At 45.2% G+C, this 27,284-nt stretch overlaps 2 protein-coding genes across 6 annotated transcripts in view; one reads left to right on the top strand and one right to left on the bottom strand.

Annotated features, from left to right (window-relative positions):
* Positions 1–14,154, top strand: part of Atg4a (autophagy related 4A cysteine peptidase) — a 56,685-nt gene extending 42,531 nt beyond the window's left edge. For all 5 annotated transcript variants that reach the window (XM_006970302.4, XM_015992175.3, XM_076561922.1 and 2 more), the window contains 9 exons: positions 531–632; positions 807–879; positions 4,059–4,138; positions 4,744–4,931; positions 5,054–5,132; positions 9,098–9,246; positions 10,444–10,500; positions 12,847–12,955; positions 13,627–14,154. In XM_006970302.4, coding sequence (XP_006970364.2) covers positions 531–632; positions 807–879; positions 4,059–4,138; positions 4,744–4,931; positions 5,054–5,132; positions 9,098–9,246; positions 10,444–10,500; positions 12,847–12,955; positions 13,627–13,697 — 908 coding nt within the window. In that variant the 3' untranslated portion in view covers positions 13,698–14,154. The remainder of the gene's footprint in view (positions 1–530; positions 633–806; positions 880–4,058; positions 4,139–4,743; positions 4,932–5,053; positions 5,133–9,097; positions 9,247–10,443; positions 10,501–12,846; positions 12,956–13,626) is intronic.
* A 1,703-nt stretch (positions 14,155–15,857) lies between these two features.
* Positions 15,858–27,284, bottom strand: part of Col4a6 (collagen type IV alpha 6 chain) — a 304,646-nt gene continuing 293,219 nt past the window's right edge. The window contains exons 38-45 of the mRNA XM_006970301.4: positions 25,267–25,383; positions 24,804–24,965; positions 24,562–24,660; positions 22,165–22,311; positions 21,583–21,699; positions 20,132–20,323; positions 19,158–19,444; positions 15,858–17,420 (exon numbers count right to left, since the gene is read on the bottom strand). Coding sequence (XP_006970363.1) covers positions 17,160–17,420; positions 19,158–19,444; positions 20,132–20,323; positions 21,583–21,699; positions 22,165–22,311; positions 24,562–24,660; positions 24,804–24,965; positions 25,267–25,383 — 1,382 coding nt within the window. The 3' untranslated portion in view covers positions 15,858–17,159. The remainder of the gene's footprint in view (positions 17,421–19,157; positions 19,445–20,131; positions 20,324–21,582; positions 21,700–22,164; positions 22,312–24,561; positions 24,661–24,803; positions 24,966–25,266; positions 25,384–27,284) is intronic.

Here is a 27,284-nt window from a genome sequence, read left to right as displayed (position 1 = left end):
ACAATTTTCAAAAACACTTCCTTAGCAGTGAATTGTGTAGAGTATTTCCACATAAACTTTTTTGTGTCAGAATTGCACTTCCCCTCATGAGACCCTTTGGCCATGCTGCCAGAATGTAAGGACAAAAGCCATTGCTGTTTGTGTAGGGATGAGACACTATGGCGTCTGGGTTATATCCTTGAAGTGTGGCTGCCAGGAAATACCTTGGTGACGCTGTTGTTGTTGTGATTGTTGGCCAGCTCCAGCCCTTGGGGCAAGTCACTTCTCTGGTGAACTTCATCCTCAGCTTTTAGCTTTGCCACACATGCTAGCCGAGTGATTACATTCCCCAGCCCTGGCTTTTACTTTCTACCCACCAGACCCTTAGAAGTCAGTTTCGCAGCGTCTCCTATCGAAAGGAAAGATGCTTAGAAATGTGCCAGCTTCACCATTCCCACCTTCTGGATGTAGCTCTCTTGTTCTAATTTGTTGCCTGCTAATAAACAGTTATGGCTGATTTTAACCCTTTTTTATTTCCCTCCCCGCAAAAGATTGGAACTGGGAGAAACAAAAAGAACAACCCAAAGAATACCAAAGGATTCTGCAGTGTTTCCTAGATCGAAAGGACTGTTGCTATTCAATCCATCAGATGGGTAAGATCATCAAATTTGTAGTTTCAGAGTAATGCCTGTGAGCTTTTTCCTTTCCTGCCTTATATGTGACTTTACTAAGTTGTTGGTCTTCTTTTTTCATGTGAAAAAAAAATCAGGAGTCTGTGGCTCACAAAAGGTATTTTGCTAACATGTTAATTTTTCCATATAAAACAGCACAAATGGGTGTAGGAGAAGGGAAATCAATTGGTGAATGGTTTGGACCAAATACAGTCGCACAGGTGTTAAAGTAAGTAAAAGTCTGGCATCTGCTTGTTCTGCTTGCTCTTATGCTTCCTCCCCCCGCTCCCCGCAGCCAACTTAAGTGTATGCTTGCAATCCCATCAGCTTAAGTGTATGCTTGCAATCCCATCTTCCCGCTAAGCCGTCAGCCATCTCTCCCATTTTGTTCAGCTACTTCTTTGATGTGGATAAGTGTAGACCTCTGTCTTGGTATATCAGAGCTGTAGTCACTGGTATTAATAGATGTGGCTGTACTCCAGGACTCATTCTGTTTCTCACCCTACAGATGGCTGTTCATGTGCCAGGGAACCATCGGCCCGAGGGTCTTTTGAAGTTAATAGGTTCATACTAAGTGGCAGAGGCTTAACTGGCTTAGGCAAGAAATAGACTGCTATCCTGTATAGTAATAAAGACCTCATTAATGGGCCAGAAAGATGACTCAGTGGGTAAAGGTGCTTGCTGCCAATCCTGATGATCCGAGTTTGATCCCTGGGAACCCCGTGATGGAAGGAGAGAACCAACCCATACAAGTTGTCCTCTGTCCTCCACACATACACCATAGCATGTACCTCCCCCTAAATAAAATATGTTTTCTTAAAACATCACTAATTCTTTTAGCATTTACTGGGTGCCTTTACTATGTTAAGTACTGGGTACACAGAGATAAGACACAGTCCTTGCCTCAAGGAACTCACTACCTATTGGAGGAAACAAATTCCAAGGGAGTCTTGGGATTAGTTTGTCATCTGTTAGCAGGTTTAAGGTGATACTTTCATAATAGTCACTTTATAGTCCACAAGTTGTCTTCTGCTACAAGAGATGAGGTAGAGGGCTCAAGGTGTAAATGGGGTGAGTGTCATCAGTACCTACATCTGTAGGGCATCTCTTGTAGTTCTCTCCTTCCTGACAATCTGCCAATGGAGGAAAACTTCATGCAGGCAGACTGTATTTGTCTTGTTCATTCTGTAACAGTAGCCCAGAAAACTGCCTACTACATGTAAGCACCCAGTAAGTGCTCAATAAATAAAGGAAATTGGCAGCCAGAACCTGGGGCTGGATGTAGGGATCAGCAAATGGAGATCATTCAGCCTCCTTTGGTATAGTGTATTTCAATTCCTCGCTATTATGGCTCCATATAAAGTAGAGAAGGGGCTTTGTTTCAACGGTTAACCAGTCTTCAATGAATAGCATGCTTGGAGCTGTGCATATGAGGTGAGTAGTCTGGATTTCCTGGGGACCCAGGAAAACTTGTATCTTGGCTTTATTCCCCCGCTACCAGTGCAACTTCACTGAATCCACTTTCTTGCCTTAGTCAGAGTACCTTCTGGGCGTCATTGCCTCTGCTGAGTGAGGAAGTGGCAGCATTCGGGAAGTGCAATAGGGCCACATCCAGAGAAGAATGTATAAACTATTAGAGTCACTAAATTGAGTCCCAAATCTGGTTTCAAATGCAATTTCTTTCTTACTTCCATGTTTTGTATCTTGATGTTTTTAACAAAGAACAAATGGAAGGTCATTATTTTTTACTTATTTTTAAAATCAGCATATTGTGATAGATATGATTATGACATTTGCAATCAAAGTGTTTTATGCTTTTTCTTCCACCCGTGGTTATTCTTGTCTTCCCCTGATAGCCTGACCCCCACGATTCTTTTCCTCTTTTATGTCTCATGTGTCCTTATACATTCCCATCCATCTCCATTCTCATAAGCATTAAAGTATGTTCAGATTTGTTGTGATTGCCTCTGATAACAATAGCACATATGCTCCTTAACACAGTAAACGACAGATAGCATAATTTTTTTTTTTTGTTGTTTTTTTTTGTTTTCCGAGACAGGGTTTCTCTGTGTAGCTTTGCGCCTTTCCTGGAGCTCACTTGGTAGCCCAGGCTGGCCTCGAACTCACAGAGATCCGCCTGGCTCTGCCTCCCGAGTGCTGGGATTAAAGGCGTGCGCCACCACCGCCCGGCTTCAGATAGCATAATTTGAAAATATTGGAAATCAAAATGTATTTACTATATCTAAACTATTGAACAGTATAGCTTAACAAATGAGCTGTTTCCTCTGACGATCAGCTGGCTGATTGGAGCTCTAGCTCCCTGCTCAGCATCACCAGAGAGTCTTACACTGTGTGTGACTAGCCCTAGGAATGATTCCAATCCAGAATTCAAAATCTGGTTTCTACTGAATACATGTCATTTCTACACCATCCTAAAGTTAAAAAAAAAAAAACTAAGTGAACCCAATGACCATATAATCACATAATTGCTGTTCTGAGAAAGGTAATGAAATTAAAATTAGTAAATTAAGAGTATAATGAGGACCGAGGATGTAGCTCCATGGATAAGGTTCTTACTGTGCAAGCAAGCATGAGAACTTAAGTTTGGATCACCAGAAACTGTGCAATGAAATAAAGAGCAAGGAACATGTGTCTATAACCACGGCACTGGGGACAGACACCGAAGGGTCTCAGGGGCTCACTATGTAGCTGAAATGATGAGCTTCAGGTTAAGTGAGAGACCTTGAATAAAAAAATAGGATGGAGAGGCAACTGAGGAAAGATCCTGACATCATCCTTAGGTCTCTGCACATGTGTATAGACATGCACACACATCCATCACTCACTTACACACACACACACACACACACACACACACACACACACACACACACACACACATTAGGTGCTAGGGATTGGATGGATGGATGCAGGGCCTCATACATGCTAGTCAAGTCATGCTAGTCAAGAACTCTGCCACTGAACCACACCAGTCCCCAATATATCTTTTAATGATATTATAATTTTTTTCTTTTTTTTAAAAGGAAAATCAATAATTGAGAATGTCTTCTATTTAAGGAAACAAAATATGTTGGACTTTTTGGGACAGATACATAGATGCCATTTCTTTTTCCTCCAATAGGAATACTGTCATTTGATGAGGTAGATATTTCCACTTTATAAAGCAGGACCTTCTTTTAGAAGTTCAGATACAGTGATTCTGTGGTATTCTCCAAATCCCTGGGCATGGAATTTCCCAGAACTCTGTCAAGCCAGAGCTAACCCAAACGCAGGCTTTTCTGTGGCTCAGCGTGTGGCGACATTAGGAATGCTGGGAGTATATTGTACCATTTCCAGCTGATATTTTCATCTTCTCCAGTTGTGATTTCATTGTATGTTGCTTCACAGAAAACTCGCTTTATTTGACGAATGGAATTCCTTGGCTGTTTATGTTTCAATGGACAACACAGTGGTCATTGAAGATATCAGTGAGTCTATAGGCTGCTAGCCTTCTCATTGGTGGGTGTAGTCCCTTTTCAAATTCAGAAATCTGGAGTTCAAGAACTACTGTGGCCTGCTCTACAAGGACAGGGGAGCCTAGGACAGCAGAGCGGCTCTGTTCCCTTCATTTGCAGTCTTCTGAAGGGGAAAACGTTTTCTCAAAGATGCGCCACACCTTTTGCTACAGGAGCAAAAGTGTGTATGATCTGTTGAATCACAAGTAGATGGATCATAGAGGCTTGCCATTGCCCAGGCTTACTTTTTCTGCCCTGAAGGTTAGGAAAACCCGAAGACATAGTCCCTGAATCCAAAGCCCTCAAAGACTAATTTAGAAATGAGATTCTTGGAAAGAGTCTAGAATATCTGATGGACACTAAGAAAGTGCGCAATGGCCAATATGAAGAGCAAGAAGCTGAAGGAAGGAATAGCCTGCCATTCCTGTGGGAAGTGGGGCTGGCTGGTCCGTGGTGGCAAAGGAGAGGGCCTTCCAGGCAGGAAGGGCAGCATGCAAGGTCCCTCTGTTTTACCTTTGAAAAAGCTCCTATTCCTACACACTCCTGCCTCATCCAGATCTCTTGCCCTCTGTTTCTAGAGAAAATGTGCTGTGTCCTTCCCGTGGGTGCTGACACAGTTGATGAGAGCCCTCCTGATTCTCTGACCGCTTCCCATCAGAGTCAAGGCCCCTCTGCCCCGTGCCCAGCTTGGAAACCCCTGCTGCTCATCGTGCCCCTTCGCCTGGGCATAAACCAAATCAATCCTGTGTATATTGAAGCATTCAAAGTAAGTCTCCCTTTTTCTTGAACCCATTGCTGCCTGCCCATCACACCGCCATGTCAGCACAGAGATCCGTGAGCAGCAGTCCACAAGTGAGTTGAGAATCTTGCATTCTCTTTCCCCTTTAGGAGTGTTTTAAGATGCCACAGTCTTTAGGGGCTTTAGGAGGAAAGCCAAATAACGCCTATTATTTCATAGGATTCTTAGGTAAGAAAGGATGAATTGCAAGTAAGTTGTCATGGGCTAGGGAAGGGTGTGGGGCAGAGGTGTTCCTGGGCTATAGGAAGTTCCAGTGAGTGGGCATTGCTTTAGCCTAGGGATACTGTGGCCTCTGGTCCGCTCCTTCTGTCTCCAACCTGACCTATACAGTTAATTCTTGCTTCCTTGTGCTTGATGGATCCGGGGTCCCCATTATGCTTCTATTTCTTTGCTTCTTGATGGGATAGTTTTGCTCTTTTCTTCTGGTTGGACACAAGGTCCCAGCATTGCTCCAGAATGGTCCTCTCCTGCATGTGGGTCCCAGAACAGTTGGGTTTCAGTACTTTGCCTTCGCTGATCTCCTTTCTATTGAAGTTCAGGCAACAGCCTTGAAGCATCCACTGGTTGCCCAGGTCACCATGAATAGACTTGCTGTCTCATTATTCAGAGCCATGGATGGGTAGAAATTAGATGAAAAGGCAGAGTTGACCCTTTCCCAATAGTGTGACTAAGCCTTAAAAATAGGAACCTCTGTAGTCCTCTATAGTTGGGTGTGGTAGAGCACACCATTAATCCCAACACTAGGGAGACAGAGGCAAGTGGATCTCTATGAGTTTCAGGTTAGCCTGGTTAATAGTGAGTTCCAGGCTAGCAAGGGCTACATAGTGAGATCCTGTCTCAAAAATGAAACAAAACAAACCTATTAACCTTCTAATGTGGGCCCTCCGATTAGTCCGTCATTTTCTGCATATGGTGGAACTCATGCCACTTTACTCTAGCTGTGATCAGACACATTGAAGGCCCTTAGCACATGGCATGCTGGATGGTCCATCTATGCTCTGTTTGTTCACATGTCCCTTTGGGAACCTGTTAAGATACAGACTCAGTAAGTCTAAGATGGGGCCTGCAACTTGCTCTTCTAAGGGTTTTCAGTGCCGCTGCTGCCCACAGACAACGCTTTAAGAACCAGGAGCCCAGCCAGACACCTGATGAATGCTGGGGATTGTGAGAAAAGGAGGGATATGGCTACAGAGATTTGGCACAGGACATTCTCTTCTGGAAATAGAGCGGTCAGACACTGGGATTCACGAAAGTCATGAACTTAGACTGCTTGCCAGGCAAGAAGAGCTAGAATAGCTGAACAAGCACCAGGAGAGAATATGCAGAGAACAGAGTAGAGCGGGCACCGATCATCTCCTCAGATCTCCTTTGGAGATCAGGGAGGTGGGATGGTAACACACATGACTGCTGACTTTGCACACGAGTCCCCTGCTAGGTCGTGGCTTGACAGCTGGAGAAAGATAACTCAGGCTCATGTTTCTGTCCTTTAAAAGACGCCAGCTCTTGACTCTCTGTTAGGTCATCTCATGGTAAACTACTTGGCAAAGAGTTAGACATAGAGTAAGTGTTCAGTGAGAGATGGCCCCACCCAATACCACTGTCCTTCCTTAGTTCTTTGTGCCTGGCTTTCTTGTGGGGCTTGCCACACAGCTGCCTCTGTTTCTGTAATGCTGCCATCTATTGATCCAGCCTTAAAATGACAACTTAATGGAGAAATCTGGAGCTCATAGTACCTTTTATTTTTCTAAGTACAAAACCCAGTATTTGGAGCCATGAACTTTCAGATGCCCTTTTTGTCTAAGCTTTGGAGTTCTTGTCAAACAAAGTGGTATAAAAATATACAGCCATCACTATCACTTAGTGTCTGTGGTTTCCCGTGGCTAAGATCTGACTAAACATGCATCAAAAGTATTTTTGGGAAAAGTCTGTACTGAACATGTCCATACTTTTCTCATCATCATTAGCACCCCTGCAAGAGAGACTGTTACTTTCATTTTGCACATAGTGAGATGAAGATTAAGAGAGATTATTTACTCAATGCCACTCAGCTAACAAACAGAGAAGTCAGGATTTGATCCCAATTTGGTCATCTCTGTCTGCCCTCCCCACCTCCCATTTTTTTCCTAGGGCCCTCCTGCCAAGTGGGCAGCTGGAGAAGATCTAGCTGTGGGAGGCTCTGGCCATGTTGATACTGTGGCTGTCAGATTTTGCTTGCTTGGAGAGAAGGAACTGTTTGTTCTTTGCTCTTGGGTACAGGTTGCCATGTGGAGATCTGCATTAGCCCCATCTGTGCAGATGGCTGACCAGCCGGCCTGTTCTCCACAGGCCGCAGTAGCGACCCTTAGTTAGTCTCACCGTCAGTTTTTGGACGTCATGTCTTCTGCTGTATCTCTTATAGATACTCTCAGAAAAGAAGCAGCCTGCAAAGCTGTCTCCTCTCCACTCATGGACAAAGGTCATGGCTACAGTCTGACAAGCTATCATCATTTCTAATGTTTTAACTTAAAGCACTCTGGGAGATGGTTGGGTTCTATCCCTCTTGGGATTTCTGTCTTTATGTCCCCAACTTCCCTTTCCAACTACCTTTTTGTAAGGCCTTAGACAAGCTTCATGCTGAACATCTTAGGTGTTGCTCTTCAGCGTGAGCCGAAGCTATTGTGCTACTGATCTCGCTCACATTGGTCTAGTGAGGAATTTGTGCCTTGACTTTCATGTTTCAAATCATACGGAGATGCTGATTTCTATACTCATAGCTGTATGTGAGTAAATATGTAACTCAAAGTAAGATCATTAAAATAGCTTTATATTGGGTACTGTATTGCATATATTTTGCAGAGGTGAACATTTCTGGTTCTTATATACCATGTAAGGTATTAGACCAGGCCCCATGACACCAATTGAAAATGACGGTGTTTGAAAGGCAAATGAGTTAGGTAGTTTGTCTTTGTCTATGTGACAGAGTAGTGAAACTTTTCACCAGGCATCAGTAACATATTCTTTACCAGTGGAATCACAGAGATGTGCCCTCCTGCATGGAATTACAAAGACTTTGGGGACATTTTCTTGCTGCTAGTAAATAATCTTTTGTCACCTGAGTTGAAGACATAGAGACCCAGATGGTCTTGGGCCTAGAGAGTGAGACCAGATGCTTCTTGAGGTATTTATGTCTACTTACCAGCATAAGAACTTCTGCCCTTTAAATATTGGACCACAGTAGACATTTTATCATCTCTAATCTCTTCCAGGGTCGTGTTGAGGTCGAGCTTTTGCAGCTTAGTGAAACATAGCTTTTCTCTTATGTGTGAAACTCCCTCATCTTGGACTTAGGCTTTGGCTCAGTGGTAAAATGCTTGCGTAGTATACACAACGTCTTGAGTTTGATCTCCAGCAACACACACACACACACACACACACACACACACACACACACACACACACACACACACACACACACACCACAGGTCAGGCATTCCAAGTAGTTTTTTTTCCCCAGTGAATCTGTGTTTATTAACAGAGGCTATCTTTTCTGATGGAAACTGACCGATTTGCTCATAATTACTAACCCACTAGCTAATTGCTAATCATGAACAGGCATCAGCATACTGGGATCTGATCCACAGAGCTTAACTTCCCGTTGTGTGTGGGTAGAATTTCCTTTGGAGGCCAAGGCTTTATCCATTTTGAGAGGTGCTCTCTGAGTATGGGTCTGATAACCAGTGGTGTGTCTCAAGATGCCTTCCAATGCTGGAAGATGCAGATCGCCCCCTAGTGGCCTTGGAGCTCACAGCTTTAGGGATTCTCCTATCCCCTCTGCAACTGCTGCTCACAGAGCCTGCCATGTCATCCTGTGTTCTCTCATTCCCGCCTTCCCCAGCCCTATCCCTTTTCATTTTGGAAGTTGGACTCAGGGGAGATGTGTTAGGTCAAGTCTTCTCTTTGATTAGATTTTGGTACAGATGGCTTTTCTCCAGCATGCTTACCCTGGCTCTGGGCTTCCTATCATCCCATTCTCATTGTCGCAAGGGAAGGGGTTAGGAGAACTACGGGTAGGGTGGGGGAAAGTGCATCCTTAGGATAGCTGGGGGGCCAGGGCCAGTGGTTCTTCAAAGATTAAACATGTCTTTGTAAAACAGGTGATGAGCTGATTTTCTTGGACCCTCACACCACCCAGACCTTTGTTGACACTTCTGAAGAGAGTGGACTAGTAGATGATCAGACTTTCCATTGCCTGCAGTCTCCACAGCGAATGAGTATCCTGAACTTGGATCCATCTGTGGCCTTGGTGGGTGTTTGAAGGAGCTCTGGGGTTAACCTGGTAAAAGTGGATTCCTGTGCACTTGCCCAAGTTGTCAGGTAGCATAGCAACAGTGCATTTGCTCTGCACCCCCAAATGAGGCACTATACTACGGCAGTTAAGCACTGACCCTGGGTCCAAACTGCTCAAGTTAGAACCCAAGCTCTGCTACTTAACTAGGTAGGAAAAGTCACAACCTTTCTGAGCCTCAGTCTTCACATATCAGGAACAAGGGAAATGATACTTCCCTCATTGTTTGGTTATATGAGGTGTGATATATATAGAGGCAGTTAGCACAGGATCAGGCACACAGCCAACAGGGTATAAACCTTAGTAATAACATTAGCCCTCAAATGTTTGCCATAGAGTTATAAGGTGGGAGATGACAAGAAGAGATAGGGAGTAAGAATCCCTGAGAGGCCAGTATCTACTTCTTGATGCCCAAATCCAGGAAGTCTCGGGCTTGTTCTAGAAAGTGTGATTGCTATCAACATATATTGAAAGGGCCCCTGCCTGTGAAGTAGCCAGTATTTCTTAGGCCCTTCTGCATCCTCATTTCCTGTTTCATCCATCAGAGCACTAGTGATCAAGGACTGAGCACTCCCCTCTTGTTTTGGACCATTCTTGTCCTACTGAGGGATGACTGTCAGGCAGAAGGATACTTCTGCTTCTCACAAATATAATAGATAATTTTTTGAAGCGTCAAAGCCACGTTTTAAAAGTAATGCTTCTAGCTAAAAGTACTATTTGGACTTTTTTCTCCTGCTGTAATAGAATAGTGTGTGTGTGTGTGTGTGTGTGTGTGTGTGTGTGTGTGTACACTAAATGTGATGAAATTAACCCCATGCTTTAGGGACTGATCTCCAAGTTAAAATACCTAACAATGTTGAGGGGAGAGGGAGAAGGCAAGAAAGAAACAGAGACCAGGAGGAAGAGAGGAGGAGGAAGGGGAAGAATGAGGAAGGAAGGGAGGGAGGGAGGAGACAGGAGGGAGTGAAGCAGAAAGAGAGGAAAGGAAGGAAGAAGAGAGAGATTGGCTGTGTGTGCATCTGTAAACCAGTGATTTCAGGGAGAGAGAGCCCAGGAAGTCAGTGGCCCAGACAGTGGCCCACCTCCTAACTCTGGGACAACAGCTCCATCTTGTAAAGGGAAATTCTAAATAGTGTTCTTCTTCCTCCACCCAAGGGGTTTTTCTGCAAAGAAGAAAAAGACTTTGATAATTGGTGTAGCCTTGTCCAGAAGGTAAGGATGTACAATTTTTTTTTAAAGTATAAACATGAAAGCTACTAAATCTGACTCCCTTTTAAGATTACTTTTACATAGTAACAGCAAACCAGTCTGATAGAATTTGGTTACAAGAGGAGGAAACTAAGGTAACAAAGAACCTGTCGGATATGGAGAACTCTGCATAAGTTTGGGACAGGCGAAGAAAGACTTATGCCTGTAAGTGTGTCAGCTGAGTGATAGACTCGGCGCTGCCAGTGAGTGCTGCACCTCGCCAAGGCCGTGACTGCCAGTGAGTGCTGCACCTCACCGCCAAGGCCGTGACTGCCAGTGAGTGCTGCACCTCGCCAAGGCCATGAGGCACCTGGAGTGCTCAGGCTGTTTTAACCTCAAGCTGCCAGCTTCATATTGCTCAGCCCGAATTTCTCCCCTGCTATGGTTGTAACATTGAGATGGTTAAAGAGACTAACATGTTTTCTAGGTGTTTAGTGGTTCATTTACAACTCAGTATATAACATTGTGGTTTAGAGGACTTTTCCTTCTATGACCTGGGTTATTTATCTAAAATACAGGCCTGTGACCACTGAAAGGGATCAGCATTTGCAGAAGTCTGTGACAAATGATTTTGTTTTCCTTTTTGGTATAGTGTGTAAAAGAGCATTATTGTATTGGTTTCCTAATATCTATCCATTTCCCTCATTGTCAGCCTCTAACACACCAAAATAGATGTCATATATTGATATGTGTTCACTGAATGCATTAAGGGAGATCATAGGAAGTATTTTTTAAAGTATCTGGTGGGGTACCAGAGACATGAAGTTCTGTCTTCCAAAACCAAAGGATTACAGGACCCCAGAGTATTGTATGCAAATGGAGGAAATATTTTTCTTTACAAGGAACAAATGATTAACACTGATGTCCCTAAATGAATCTGTAACCTCAGATAATAGCTTAGTGAAACAAAATGTAGATTTTCCAATTATTTATTTATTGGAGAGAAGTTATTGCCATGTGGCCCAGGCTAGCCTGGAACTCAATATGACGCCCAGGCTGGCATTAAGCTTGTAATACTTCATCCTCAACCTCTGGTATACTAAGATTATAGATATGAGCCACTATGCCCAGTTCAAGAGAAATATTATTATTATTATCACTGTTGCCACAATTCTGAGGACTGAACCCATGGCTTTGCACATTCATGGAAGTGCTCTGTCACTGAGCTCTATCCCCAGCCCAAGAGAATTATTTTTCCTTTGTAGTGGGAAAAACAAGTAGTCTTATTGCTGTAGCTATGTAAATATTATTCACAAATAAGGCATGTAATGTGTTACATATATATATATGTCCTTTCTTTTTTCTTCTTTCAACACACACACACACACACACACACACACACACACACACACACACAAACACACACACACACACACACAATGTACTTTGGTCATATTCTCTGTCATTATCCTCTCTTATCTCCTTCCCACCAAACTCTTTCTTCTCAACAAGTCCCCCGTCTATCTTCATGTCTTTTTGTTTGTTGTTTGTAGCCCATTATATTTGATTAGGGTTGCCTGAATTACTTGAATAAGGGCCTTATCAGTGGCTACCACTGAGGAATATGGCTACCCCACACACAACCAAGAGAATTATTTTTTAAAGATTCACATTTATTACCTTTACTTATGTGTTTGTGTGAGTATGCCCTGTGTATACACGTGCCAATGGAGGCCAGAAGAGGGCATTGGATCCTCTGGAGCCTTAGGTACAGGTTGTGACCTGCCCATTGTGGGTGTTCGGCACTCAAGTTGCTTCTTCTGGAAGAGCAGAAAGTGCTCCTAACCACTGAGCAATGTCTTCAGCTCTAAAAGTTATTTTTTAAAGGAAATGTTTCCATTTTAGAATGTAGCAATGCTGCATTGATGTTTAAAGCCCGAATGACAATTTAATGATGACTATCATTTAAACTAAGACAAATTTGGTCTCTAACTGAAGGCATGCAAATGTGTACCAGAATTCTCTTGGGGCATATTTATTTTGATTAAATGACTTTTTGGAATATTTCACCCCTCCATTTAGCTGAACCTGTATACCTGGTGAAGTCCCTGAGCCCCCTGACTGGATCAGTCCATACTGGGCTCCATTAGCTGTCTGCTCCAGTGTCCTTATTGCCTGGTCAATTGGACCCAGAATTGACGTCAGCTGAGGTCTTTAGATGATTCAAGAAGAGGATGAATGTATTTTCTAGGTCCTTTTTGCCCACCTATCAACTACCAGGCTACTCTCACGGTTTAGTTTCTTGGGCTGCCAAGTAAGCAGAAGTGTAGTGACTCCATGGTATTTACAGCTGTTTCTTTGTCAACTCAGGAAATTCTAAAGGAGAATTTGAGGATGTTTGAATTAGTTCAGAAACACCCAGCACACTGGCCTCCCTTTGTACCTCCAGCCAAGCCAGAAGTGACAACCACAGGCGCAGGTAAGCTGTTTCTGTAAGCTCTTGGCCAGCAGCCCTGTATGGTGCAACTATTTGCTGAGATAAAAACAATTGTGGCTCATATCACTTATGAAAAAGTGAAGTTTCTACTCATCTAGCCTGATCTAAGAATGGTGCTTCTGATTATTTTAATCTTCGGAGAAGCTGACATTTGTTGGTTTTAAAGAATACTAACAAAAGAACATTAACTTAGTGTAAAAGATTTGTTATTCAAAACTCAGATGACTAGAATTTGTTTCAGAATAACAAATCAGAGGCATGGGACCTCAAAAAGTACCTTGAGGTTTGGGTTGGTAGTTGTATGCCTGTAATCACTCAGAAAAATAAGGCTGGAGGATCCTCAGTTCCAGGCCGGCTTGAGCTATATCCCAAGACCTGGTCTCAACAAACTGGCAGAAAGACAAAGAGAGTGCCATAGCGAGCCTTAACCAGATCACCGGGAGCAGGCCTCTATAAACAGGCCTGGTTGTTTTGAGTCTTACAGAAAATTTCTATACTTTATAGTAGTCCTAATTGTACATTTCCTCCAGACAAACCTTGCTTTAGCAAATTGATTCAGACCCACAAAGTGGCAATGGCTGGGTATTATCTTGATTGAGAACATCAGCCCGAGTGTGAAGCTTTTCCACTTTCTCATTTCTGTATTCCAACAGAATTCATAGACTCTACTGAGCACCTGGAGGACTTTGACCTGGAGGAAGATTTTGAGATTCTGAGTGTGTAAGATAGTGAGAACTCAATGTGAAGGTCTTCTGCCTTCCATCCGGCACCACAAGAACTTGTTACATAAAACTTTTCTGGTCAGCAAGTGCCTAATATGCCAACAGCATACAAACTCAATAGCAATTATGACTGAGCCAATTATGGTTTTTCAGAAATTAAAAAAAAAAGATCAGTGGCATCAACCCTTCCCTGAAAAGAAAGAGAAAATCATAGAGTCTAGGAGAAGGATTCGGAATCCATTGCCTCCAGCTTGTCTTGCATGGGGACAGCAAGTCTTCCGCAGCTGGAATGGGAGCATTTGGGAGACAGACAGCAGCTTCCGTGTTGCTGCAAGTACCAGAGGGTGAGAGATGGTTCTGCTGTTCTTCATCCTTTCAGGTGTGACCTCTTTGGGGATAAGTACTAAGAAGAAGTCTGTTTTCTTGCTCAAATAATAAAATAAACGAATCAGGGAGAAATACTCTTGTGAAATTATTTGAATGTGTAGTTTACATAACTATAATTTTTACCAAAATATTTGTCAAAGAGATAATGTCAAGTGTCCACCTCTTAATTGTCTTCTGGTTTGGAGGAACCTCTTCAATAGGTCACAGTCTCCACCCTTACTGATTCTTTTGTTTGATATCACCACATCCTTAAGTCAAACCATGATCACTTGAATCAGAGGGGAGCAAACTTTTTTCTGTAAAGGAGTAGGTAGATACTGTTTTAGGCTTTGTAGGCCATGTGGCCTTTGTTGTAACTATTCTGTGCTGTAAAAGCAGCCCTAGACAATATACATGTGACTGAGCATGGCTGTAATCTACTAAAACTTGATTTACAAAAGCAAGTGGAGGGCTGGCCATGGCCTTACCAATCGCTCACTTAGTGTTCACTTTTGTTTGAAGGATTAAATCAATTGTTTGAATTATACTGTTTTGAATGATAACTATATTTAGAAAGAACTAGTCATATGATGACATTTACTGTGTCCATAAAATACATGTCCAAGTCATTTCAGGACTAATAATAACTTTCTACGTTTGGAAGCACATACTCGTTATTGTGCTGAACATGTGCTGTGGAGGATGCGCAGTTCTCCACAGTATCTGTCCATCTTCCTTTTGCTGCCCCGTTAAGCTGGTGTTTCCCATGGCTCTGCAGTTCATCTTCATCCTTTACGGAGTTCCACAGGAGGCCAGTATCTGCAGTCTCGAAGCCAGCACTAACCAACTCACGTGGTTCCTTAGGTTCCATCTTTTCCTTTCCTTCCTCTCTTTCTCTCCTTCCTCCCTCCCTCCCTCCCTTCCTCCTCCTTCTCCCCAGTATGTTATGTATTACCTATGTTCAAAATTCAAAAGATGCAAATGGTATGCGATGAATTCCCTCCCTCCCACAGGTCAGTTTCCTTCCTTGAAAACTCCTGGGATATTCTTGTTTATCCTTCCACAGGATTGCTTTATGTGTATGTAAACATATGCACATGTTTAAGTTGCATGTACATATAACTTATATGTAACATATGCATATGTGCACACATGTAGTTTAGACTTAATTTTTTAATATTTACTTGTGTGTATGTGCCTGTGTGAGCATATGCACATATGTGTGTACACCCTCTGAGCACAGGTGGAGGCTTGAAGAGGATGTTGGGTGCTCTTTATCATTCTCTCCATAATCATTTGGGAGAAGAGTTCTCCTTGAACCTGGGGTTCACATTTTCTTGACTAGGTTGGAAGTCAGTAAGGCCCAGCCATCCTCCTGTCTCCACTTCCCTTGAAGCTGGGGTTTAAGGCATACACAGAATTCATGGCTTTTTTTTTAATGTGATCCAAACTCCAGTCCTCCAATTGTGCAGCAAGCACTCTTAACTGCTGAGCGATCTCGCCAGCCACAAGATTTCATTTCATTGACTTCAATATTTCCCTACGTTTAATTTATCTGTAAATGATCCTGAGGCCACTGAAGAATGAAAGCTCCTTTCTTGAACTCCAGCATGTGATAGGGATAAAAGCAGTTGAATGCTTATTGTAAAATATGTTGGGGTTTGTGGACCAGGAGAAGACTTTCTGCCCTTCCACTGAATCATTTTCTAATTTTCCCTGTTTCAATGTTTTGTTATAAAGTGTAGTGAGAATAGATGTTAGAAAAAAGTTTTAAAAGAGTCTCAAAAAGTCAAATGTTCACATTTCCTTGATTTTATTTGCTAGGTACAAAGCGAACACCATTCTTTACTTATGTAGGAGGTGATGATGACAGCAGCTCAGGCTATATGGGTTAGGCTTTGCCTGTGTGGGCGCAGTTTACATAGGACTTAAAGAAGTGAAATCACCCGGAGGGGACTGAGTGCTTCATGTCCGCGTAACTGAGTGTGTTCTATGCAACTGGTAATTAAAATGAATTGCTTCAAACAGAAGACAGTATACCTCATGGCCAACTCAGACTCTACCTGGGGTCTGCTAACAGTAGTGTGTGCTAGATTTTGAAAAAAAAAACAACTTTCCAATAGTTTAAAAGGCTACGTGTGAAAGAGTAGTGGCTAGTCATTTTATCAGAAAGTCTCGAATAGCCTCAGAATGCAAGGAGCCAACCCACTGCAGCTTCAGTGTGCCACCCTGCACAGATCTGGGTGGCACTTGGAGTAATCCGGGATTTCTGAGGAATGGGGACATGAGATTTACCTTTTGTTCCTGGAGTCAAAAGCAAAACTGACAGCTCCACATCTATTCATCCCTCTGCCCTAGGCCAAGAAGAAAGTGAAGTGGTTCTCGTTTCCTCTTGTGAACTTGGTCATGCTTACTGCATCCTTTGTTCTGCTTTGGACCAGACCAAGTGGTCCATCTCTCTGGTGGTGGAGAGAGCCAGCCAGGGGGCAGTGATTTGCCTAGGACCAAATGTTGGCCTTTCAGCCTTTCCTAATCAAGATGGGGCATGGACTTAACAAACTCTGGAAGGAATCACAGCTCAGTTCTGGCTAACGGCTGGCTCCTCATTCTAATCCTGCTGCCTGCCTAGATATAATAGGCTGCCTTGAGTAGGGAGGTCTAGATAGAGCCATACTTTTAGGGTAGAAACCCGGAGTTCTAGTTTAAGTCAAATGTGTGGTGACTTCTTGTCATAAAGAAATAACTTAGCTGGTATGAAGAGCTTCCTGGTCAAAGCCGTGAGGAAAGCTCTAGCAGTCTTAGAAAATGGCAGTCCAGCACATCTTTCTGAGGTAGCCATGAATAATCACACACATATCCAAATGGAACATTAGCACCAGATTGATGGACATAGAACAGCAAACCCTAGCACAGTGGACTTATCTGTTGGGCCTGAAGGCTGGGATGACCAGTGTCCAGTAGTCCAGTCCAAATGAGACTCTGATGTACAACTTGACAGGCAAATGGCTTCAGGCCTTCCTTTCTTGGACAGCCCAGATGTGTGAGGTGACGGTTGTGAGGGGGTAGGGAGGCTAGGGGCTGCGTGACAGGCAAACCCCCTACAGATTTTTCATACACACCTGGCAGCGGCTCACCCTGGTGTGGAGCTGCCCGGTTTTGAGCGTCTCAGAACCAGGCTCTTCTCGAAACTGCTGTCTCTCCTCCACTGTGGTCAGCCAGAAGCTGTACTTGTTGGCAAAGTAGTGGCAGGTACCGCGGGCACCGTTGCACTCGATGAAAGGAGTGGCCCGGAAGTCCTCCAGGCAGGAGCCAGGGGAGACTAGGGACTGGCCTCCACCCTCAGCCCCAGCAGCAGTGTGCTGAAACACAGAAGAGAGGGAGCTCTGTGAGCTGGGCCAGAACTCACGACGGACGTGCTCCATGTCCTGTTCTTAAAGGCCTGCAGATGGGCTCCAGTGCAGAACTCCGGACCCCGAAAGCACTCAGCTTCTAGGCAGCATGCTGAACCTGGCCTTCGGGAGCAGGCCCCGGCTGGCCATCCTCCCTGGAGGTGCTGTTGGATGAGCCACTCCCCTCCTGGCTCCTCTGTGCCCTCCATGCCGCGTGGTCAGTGATCACACGTCAACCAGTGTTTCCCTGTCTGCTCCTATCACGCAGGCCTCACAGCTTTGTGAGACAGACCCTCACTTACCCCGGTTCTCCGCAGGCCTACGCATCTTGACGATTTTTAAATTATAGTTGTTTATTTTATGTGCAGGTTGGTTCTGGGAGCCAACTCAGGCTTAGTGGCAAGCGCCTGTACCTGCTGAGCTACCGTCCTGGCCCCAGATATACATCTGAGCAAGGCTGGATTTAGGTTTGCAAATGAACAGTGCTCTAAGCCCTTACTGTGCACTGTCCTCCAAGAAGGAGAAAGAATGTCATACTCCCCAAACGCTCTTTCTTTGAACAGCATGTCCCCCTATAGTTCTCATCCTGAAATGACCTACACTTGAATTCTTTCCATTTTCAACCTGTGCCACACCCTTTAGAGTGACATACAATATCTACTACCTGATGTTTCCTTGCTAAGGGAAGGCCTGGGTATGTTTGACCTAAACTGTCTCCGGCCTCCCTCACTTCAGAGGGCTTCCTAAGAGTTCAGTTTCTAAGTCACTCACGGACTGGTAGTCTCCAGTCACTGCACCTCCAGACCTCCTGGTCTACACTCCAGCTGCCTCCCTTCAGCTTAGCTGGGAGGCTGAGATGAGGCTTCAGGTACGTCATCAGCAAGTGGCCAGCAGCCGGGCCATTTGCCCTCCAGTTTGCTGAACTTTCAGAGAGTGATACTTGGCCGATGGCTCAGGCTTTTGATAAATGGCAGATTTTGGTGAGGACAATTGCACCGGGACCTTTGGTGATTCGTGGAGAAGTCCTGGCCAATTTGGGGACTTCTGTGAGTTTCACATTGCACTTTTCCTGGGAGTTGTCTTAGCCACTCCTGATTTTATTTAAAGAAACAACCCCAATAGTTACAGACTCATCTCCTTGGATTTGCTGATGTTCTCTTTCTTAGCTAGACACACAGCACATCAGGCCACTGCCTTTACACACACACAAATAGAGAGGCAACACAAATGCTCATAAAGCCATACATGCACAGTGCGCCTTCATGTGAATCTTGAAAAAGAGATCAAAAAGAGACAGCAGAAGCTAGACAGATCTGAGGGGGTGGTGGGTGGCAAGGCAAAGAATGTTATGCTCGACTTGATTAGTACAAGAATGTGCTGGCCTCAAGTGAGGACAGCGTTTCCCTCAGTATCTGGTCAGATTACAGTGTGTTATATTCTTCCTTTGATAGTGACAAAACCAAAGAACACACAGAGTAGAGCCTTGCCTTGTGACTCATACATGTTCTCAGTCCAGAACACCAGGTTCAAATTGTTCTCATCCCCCACAACCACAATGGGCTGTAATTCACATCTTCATCTCTCTTCCTGTTAAATTCTAAGTGTCCCTTGAGCCTGGGATCAATGGGAAGACCCTTCCCTGAGCTCTTCTCTCCTACCTTCTATCTCTGTGCCTGCACGGAGGGTCAGAATGGTTCAAGGTCTTACCATGAGGAAGGAGTAACCAATCCAGAGGCTGCGCCAGCCCAGAGGGCACTGTGGAATGGTGATGTCTTGGCTGTGCACAGCAATGGCTTGTGAGGGTGCCTCACATACAGAGCAGCGACTGATGTACTGGGGAATCTGGGTCTGGCCCACAGGCATCATGGGAATGGGGGCAGTAGTGGAGAGCCAGTAGGATTTATCATTGCGCCTGGCATAGTGGCATACTTCATTGATGTTGCAGTAGATGAAAGGCATGGTGCTGAATCGGGGCAGGCAGGAGCCAGCAAATCCTGGGAAGAGAAGATGGGCAAGGATCTGGTAAGTGCTGGCTAAAGGGCGGGGCCACAAGGCCCAGAGTAGCTGAAAAGGTGAATTTCCAGCTAAATGCTTGCTCAGAGCAGGACAGCTCTCTCCTTACAGTCTGGTGACTCTGGTACATGCTGGAGCCCGAGGATCAAATCATTTCATAAATGTATCAAGGGAGCTGAATAATGATGAGACTCTTTTGATAAAGTGAATAATCACTCCCTAATTAATCTGCTTTGTAAAACCAACATTTAATAGATGGAATTCACATTTAAGAGTTGGTACACCTGCTGCTAATGCAATTAATCCTGCAGTAATCATTACTGCCCTGCAGGTCATGTTACTATTGTTACAGCTAATCATTAATACTTAATGGAGGCTTAAATATATTTTACATTATGTGATTCATGAATTCCTTACACCACTCTATGTGACATGTACTAGAAATATCTTAGTCCCATTAAGGGAGGATGAAAGCTTGGAGACGTTGAATAATTTACTTAGGGTATGTGGCTTTGAAGTGGTAGGACTTTGAGCCTAAATCCTTTTGACCCCAGAGCTAGTGCTTGTGGTCTACTTTGCAACCATGGGTCTAAAGGACTGTGAGAAGAGAAGAGGTCAGTCCTTGTAGGGACAGGGAACAAGGACTGGATGTCCGAGCCAGTACTTACCCAGGTCCTGGTTATGGGCTTTCTCCTGCCCCTCCACAAACAGCAAGCTGTAGCCCGTCCACAGTCGGCTCATCCCGACAGGGCACAGGGGCACGTGTTCTGACTGACTGTGTTTGACCAGTGTGTAGCCCACTCTCACACTGTGCCCAGGCCTCCCAGGCCTCCCCAGGGGACCCTGCTGCCCTGGAGCTCCTGGAAAGAAAAGAGCATCCAAGTGAGTACGGCACAGATGATAGCGACACTAGCCACTCTGCCCCTAAACACTGTGTGAGGCACATCATATACATGTGCTGAGCCACGTGATCCTGATGTCCCCCAGGAGCTGGCACTATTAGCAGCCTACTCTGCAGATGAAGAAACTGAGGCTGCCAGCTGCTACAGCTAGAAGATCAGTGAACTAGAACTCCAACTCACGTGGGTCCAGCTACAGAGCTCCCATTTTTAAAGAGAAACACCATCCATTACCCCTCTCCAGCCACCTGGCCTTGGGTTAGGCCTTGGGCTGAAGAGTAAGTCTAGTGGAATCCTTTTCATGCCCAGCCTTGAAGTCTCTCACAGGACAGAATTAGCTGCGGAATCAGAAGCATTATACATAACATTAGCATTAGAAGGACAAGGCTTCACTAGCCTCTCCTGTCCATGCTGGATATGAATTGAACGGCAACATTTTACTACTGAGCCTCAGAAGTATTCTCTCTCAAGGACAAATGCTTTGTCGTCCTTGGTATAAAAGGGAAGATAAGTAGTGGAGCAATGGGCAGATATACCTCATCTTCAACATTATATCTTGAGCTACCTCTCCATTCATGTCAGAGTAAGACAGAAAGTCATGAAAAGCAAAGCCAGAAAGATCAGGAGTTTGAAGCAAGCCTGGGCTACATAGTGAGTTTGAGGGAGGGCAAACAGGGCTATGCGGCAAGATACTTGTCAAAAAAAGAAAAAAGAAAAAAAAGCTGAAGAACCCAGACAAGGACTGGACAAGGATTTGGAAAAATTTGTTGCCTTCTTGAATCATGCAGGACTTTCCTTCTTAGGCTGGAGGCTGTGCAGTGGGAAGAGAAGAAGGACAATGTAGTGGTCTGCATAAGAATGGCCCCCATAGGCTCCTGTAGTTGACTGCTCAGTCACTATTTGAGAAAGATGAGGAGGTGTGGCCTTGTTGGAGGAAGTGCGTCTCTGGGGGTGGGCTTGGAGGTTTCAAAAGCTCAACCCTGCCCTCTCTGCCACTGATCCACTGCTTACCTGCCTGCTGTCATGCTCCCCTCTATGATAATCATGGGCTAAACTCCTGAAACCGTAGGGAAGCCCCAATTCAGTGCTTTCTTCCCTAACATTTGCCGTGGTCACGGTGTCTCTTGACAGCAATAGAACTTTAAGACAGACAAGAACTCAGCCTGTGAGCCCCCTCATAGTGGCAAATTCACCACAGGGTTGACTTTCGGTCACCTGACCTTCAAATCCTGGAGGTCCTTGTAGTCCAGGGAGACCAGGATCGCCCAGGATTCCAGGTGGGCCTGGAAGACCACTGGGGCCGTCCTTGCCAGGGATGCCAGGTAGACCTTTAGAACCTGTGGGAGAGAAAATCCACAAGGTAGGGGAGGGCTCAATATGGAAGGAAGGTCCACAGTCTCTCTCCTAAGACTCATGTGCAGTCCCAGGGAGAGCAATAACTCACCCCCTTTGGGGGCAAAGCTGGGACTCAGAAGCCAGCTGTCCTGGCCCCAGCCCCATGCTTCCTCCACTACTGTGTGTCCCCTTTGTCACTCAGCACATCTCTATCTCCAAACAGAAGTTTAGCCATGGCAAGCTATCGAGGGGGGAAACTCCCATGTTCTCTGAAGACAAGGAAACACTACCCCATTGGCTCCCTGGCCTTTCCCTTCCCTGGCAAGAGGTCTGAGAGCCTTGCGAAGTAGCAAGGGAGATGCTTGATGAAGGCACCTTCTCAGAACTCTACCGAGCCAGGGGCTTCAGCCTCTCGACCGAGGCCGTTCTGCTTCCCAGCTGGCCTCTTTCTCCGCTGTCATCCTTACCTTGCAGACCCACAGCACCTCGAAGCCCAGGGTCTCCCGGGAGGCCAGGGATGCCATCAATGCCTGGAAGACCCAAAGGTCCTGGAGGAACCTGGATAGCTTGGGAAATTGGTGTGTGTCCTGGAGGACCCTGGGGCCCGGAAAATCCTGAGGGCAGGTGGTGAAATAGCAGTGTCAGGCTGGAGCAGAGGAGGGCCACGGGTGTCCCTCCCTCTGCCTGGCAGTCACCAACTATCTGCTCTTGCTCTTTGGGCTCCCAATTCCCACTTGATGCCTCCAGGGCAGATCACATAACCCTTGATGGGACCTTCTTTCCCCATCTCCTTCTTAGTGGCTTGGTGGGTCCTTGTGGGCAAGGCAGGGAGCAAGTCATATCCATTTTGGCTCCCCATAGCTCAGTATGGAATCTACTTGGTGGAAGGCAGTTAGGAAATGTCTGCTGCAAATATAAGTAGGCCGAGACTTGGCTCAGCGATGGAGCAATTATTTACTTACATGCTGGTCGCAATGCAGTACCAAATATGCTGTAGAGATGTATCTAACCCAGGGGTACAGTTGGCATCCTGCCTAAGAGCCCCACCCAAGTCAACTACCTTACAAGTAGAATAACTTGCTTACTGATTCATTAAGCAAGTATCTCTTGAGTGCTTACTATATGCCGAGGTCCTGGAGATGTGAGACTAGAGCTGTGATGGACATTTATGGAGATTGTGCTTAGTGATGAAGATGAACAATGCACAGTTTGACAAATACCATTAACCTCCTCATGCAGATTTTTCTTTTTTCTTTTTTGACTTTTGTTTTCAAGATGGGGGTTTCTCTGTGTAGTCGTGGCTGTCCTGGAACTCACTCTGTAGACTAGGCTGGCCTCGAACTCACTGAGATCTGCCTGCCTCTGTCTCACGAGTGCTGGGATTAAAGGCGTGTGCCACCACCGCCTAGCTCAAATTTTAATAAGGACTCTGAAGGAAATGAATAATGCCGTGATGATGGGAGGGAACATAGGGTGGTCTGGACAGAGGGGTCTGCTTTAGAGTCATCAGTGGATTTTCATAGCCAGGGACTGTTAAGCTGGAACTATTGAAACATGAGAAGTATCCGCACGCAGACAGACATTTAAAGAACTGAAGGACCAGAGAGCATCAGGAAACATATACAGTATTGATGGGAATGTAAACTAGTGCAGGCACCAAGAAGATCAATATTGGAGCTCCTCACAAAAACAGAATTGCCATAGGATCCAGCAGTACCATTCCCGGTAATATACCCACAGGCCTCCCAAGTCAGCATACCACAGAGAGACCTGCACATCCATGTTTATCCCTGTGGTATTCACAATGACCAAAGTTTGGAACCAGTCTAAGTATCCATTAACAGATGAATGGACAAAGAAAATATGGCACATAGGCACGAAGGAATTTTCCTCTGTCATAACGGAAAGAGAAGTATGTCATTTACAAGCAAATGGATACAACTGGCGAACACCAGTTAATGTGAGATTAACACACAAACATACGAACATATATGCGACATAAACAGAGGAGAAGGGAACTAGTAGGAAGGAGAGAAAGGGGCAAAAAGAAGGCGATTGGGAGAATATTTGAGAGGCCAGTGAACAGTAAAGGGTACAGGCTGGCATGAGGATAAAAAGGGAGTGCCACACATGATTTTATGGGCTCTAACTAGTTCATTTTTTTTTTTTTTTGAGACAGGGTTTCTCTGTGTAGCTTTGGAGCCTGTCCTGGATCTTGCTCTGTAGACCAGGCTGGCCTTGAACTCACAGAGATCCGCCTGCCTCTGCCTCCCGAGTGCTGGGATTAAAGGCGTGCGCCACCACCACCGCCCGGCACTAGTTCATTTTTATGCCATGAATAGAATAACGGTTTGTTTTTATTGGCAACTATATGTGACAAAACGATTGTTGTTGGGGGAGGAAGGGTGCTACATGAGAAATGCTGATGGCTTGGACCTGGAGGCAGCAGCAGAGTTGATGCGAAGTGAGCAGGAATAAGGCCTGTTGGGGGGAATACAGCCCTCAGGGGCTGCTGAGGGACTGAACGCCTAGGTGGGGATTTGGCTTGAGGATAGAGGGAACGTTGCTTCTTTTCTGAACTGAGAAAATGAGAGTAGTGGTCTAGATGCAATGCAGAAGTAATACAGGGGGTGGCAGTGGCCGGACCCATGGTAGCAAAGCAGTAAAGACCTTCGGTCCTGGGAGCGGATGGGGACAGAGGCGTCTCCAAAGTAGAGAAACTATCTCGTGGGTTGGGGAGCATGATCCCCTAGTTGCTTTTGTGGTGTGGTTGGACAGCATGGCTTCTAAAAAGCACCTCAACCTCATGCCTTACCCCTCCCCTCCACAGCTCAGGCTTGACCCACAGCTTGCCCTGGACTCACCTCTTGGCCCCGCCTTCCCCTTCATCCCGGGAAATCCTGGGTCTCCTGGTGGCCCAGCCTTGCCAGGAGTCCCCATGAAGCCAGGCTCCCCTTTCATGCCTGGCAAGGGCCAAAGGAAAACAAGTCAGGTGTTGACATGGTGGTGATGAGGGAGACTGGGCAGGAAGGTCACCATCCACAGGCCTCTGCAGGGCCACTGGACAGTGCCGTGGTGACTGATGCAGCTGGTGGAACAGACTTACCTTTCAGTCCTAGATCTCCAGAAAGGCCAGAGAAACCTGGAAGTCCTTGGTTTCCCTTGAGCCCTTGAAGGCCTGGAATTCCAGGGAAGCCAGGGTCTCCAGGGTCACCTTGGTCTGAGGATGGGCCAGGGGGACCTGGAGGTCCTGGAAGGCCTGGGCGGCCTAGGGATAAGATTGGAAGAGTAATGAAGTGCAGGAATATGGGAAGGTGCTGAAGGCCTAGGGACTTAGGTGGCCATAGGGTTTTTTGTTGCTGTCCCTGGAGTCCCCATGCCCTGACTTTCTGAAAAACTTCAACAAAATGCAGCCAGTTCTAGTCCCTCAAATCTTGGTGGAAGGGAAGAAATTGAGGACAAGCATATCCATGCATGCCAAGCAACAGGGAAAGGGCTGCATTATATAAAGCATGTACGCGAACATCAAAGCAGGGTGGCCAGTTCTATTTAGAGCTTCTTGTTTTTACCTCGTTCTCCATCTAGGCCTGGCCGCCCAGGGTCACCAGGCTGTCCTGCTATGACTGAGGGCAAAGAGATGCCTGGGGCTCCGGGGGGACCAGCAGGACCTTGGAGACCTGGGAAACCTGCAAAAAATAAATAAAACGGGGCTTGGTCGGCCTCCTATGTCCAGGAGAGGCCCGGGTGCACTCGGAAAATGGAAGCCATTAAGGTAGCTGCAATACCAGCGGACACCAGCAGAGGGCTCTTCTCCCTTCATCCTATCTGCCCAGCAGCCAGACAACAGTAACTAGGGAAGGTTCAGACTTCCTTTCCAGCTGGAGCTTCGTTTTATCGGGATAGAGCTATGGAAATTTCTAGCTTCCCAGTTTCACTGGTGATGGAAATATTTTAGGCTGTTTTTCTCCAAATCATAAATAAAAGAAGGCATGGCTGAGCAGCTGGAATTTAAGTTTCCCAAGTGTTGTTTGTTATTAAGCACACTGGTACATCAAACAAATTTTCCGAACAGCTGTGTGATGCTGCCCTAAAGTTACGGCTGCTGTATGACTCAACCCAGACCATCCAGAACGAAGGCAGAATCCCCCTGTGTGTCCTAGGTTTCTGAGATATCTTCTGATACTTCAAGGCAAACAAAAAGGCAGTCTTTTATAGTTGTCAGATTAGTGGGATGACGGCTTAGTTGCCTGTTGAACACATCTCTCTGGACATATCGGATCCCCTTTGGCCAAGGTGAATAGTTACATGATAGAGCATTTACAGAGTCCCCTGCCAGACTCTCATAATACTTTCCATGCTTCTGATTTGTGGAACAATTTCTACTATAAGTTAAAAACAAAACCTTTCATCGGATGACACAATATTTATTTAATGCATGTGAAGTACACATACGGCACTCTTGATGGGGAAACATCAAAACTACCTATACACATGTGGCAGTTTCTGCTGTTCACTAAGCGTGGGACAGCTGTGCCAACTGGCGTATTCTAATGGAGGGGCAGATAAGAAGAGCCAGTGTAATCTGGTGGAGATTCTTTTTTGTATGTGAGAAGAAAAATCCAAAAATATGATTACTCAATTTCCCATCTTATAGCCGCCTTAGAAAACTGGCAAGTCCATGTAAACTTGGAAAGAGAGATGGGAGATTAGCCAGAGCAGGTGTTTAAAATAGCTCATCAATGCATTGAATCACAAAGAAAACTGGAGATGAAAAGGTTGATTTGGAGAAAAGGCTCTTGTTAATTTTAGGTCTGTACAAGAGAAAAAAAACAAAAAAAGCACACAAAGAGCTACATGCTGCTCCTGGCAGCGCTGGCAGCTGTGTCGGGGTGACTCTCTCAAGTACTTTTCTTTTTCATTGAGTAAGGAGCTGAAAAGAAAGACACATTGCATGCTTTTTTCCTGGAAATAGAGCTTTATACATGTATAGGTGCATATAGAAAATGTACGTATTTTATATCAACTGAAATCAGGCAAAACGGACAAGGAAAATACCATAAAACCACATGTAATGGAGTAAGTGTGGGCGGCCTACAGATTCGAAGAGTCCTCCATGTCAGTTTTTTGAAGACTTGCCTGCCCTTTATCCTCTTTCTTGACTTCATAGTTACGCTAATCTATCATCAGATACTAAATAAATACACTACGGACCTAAAGTCGTACCCAGATCTCATGTTATTAACAACTTACCATTATCGTGTGTGTTTGAGTGGAACTCAGAGAGCAGCTCTATGGATTTGGGTCTCTCCTTCCACCTTAACTTTGGTTCCAGGAGTGGAACTCAGCTTTTCAGGCTTGTAACTCAGGCGCCTTCACACACTGAACCTTCTAGTCAGCCCTCATATGCTTTTTGACGAAAACTAAAATGTTCTACTTGAGGGGCTGCAAATGCAAAATGATCGTTTTGCTAACCAATTCTGATGGCAAAGCCTGAGGAACTCTAAATATATAAATGTAGGCTCTAAAGATTTAATGCAAATATGAATACCGCAGTATAATTGCAAATCATTTAGCTAAAGGTATCGTG

The sequence above is a fragment of the Peromyscus maniculatus genome, chromosome X, assembly GCF_049852395.1.
Source record: "Peromyscus maniculatus bairdii isolate BWxNUB_F1_BW_parent chromosome X, HU_Pman_BW_mat_3.1, whole genome shotgun sequence".
NCBI lineage: Eukaryota > Metazoa > Chordata > Mammalia > Rodentia > Cricetidae > Peromyscus > Peromyscus maniculatus.
The sequence above is the reverse complement of the archived record's forward strand: the minus strand, read 5'-3'. Positions and strand labels throughout refer to the sequence as shown.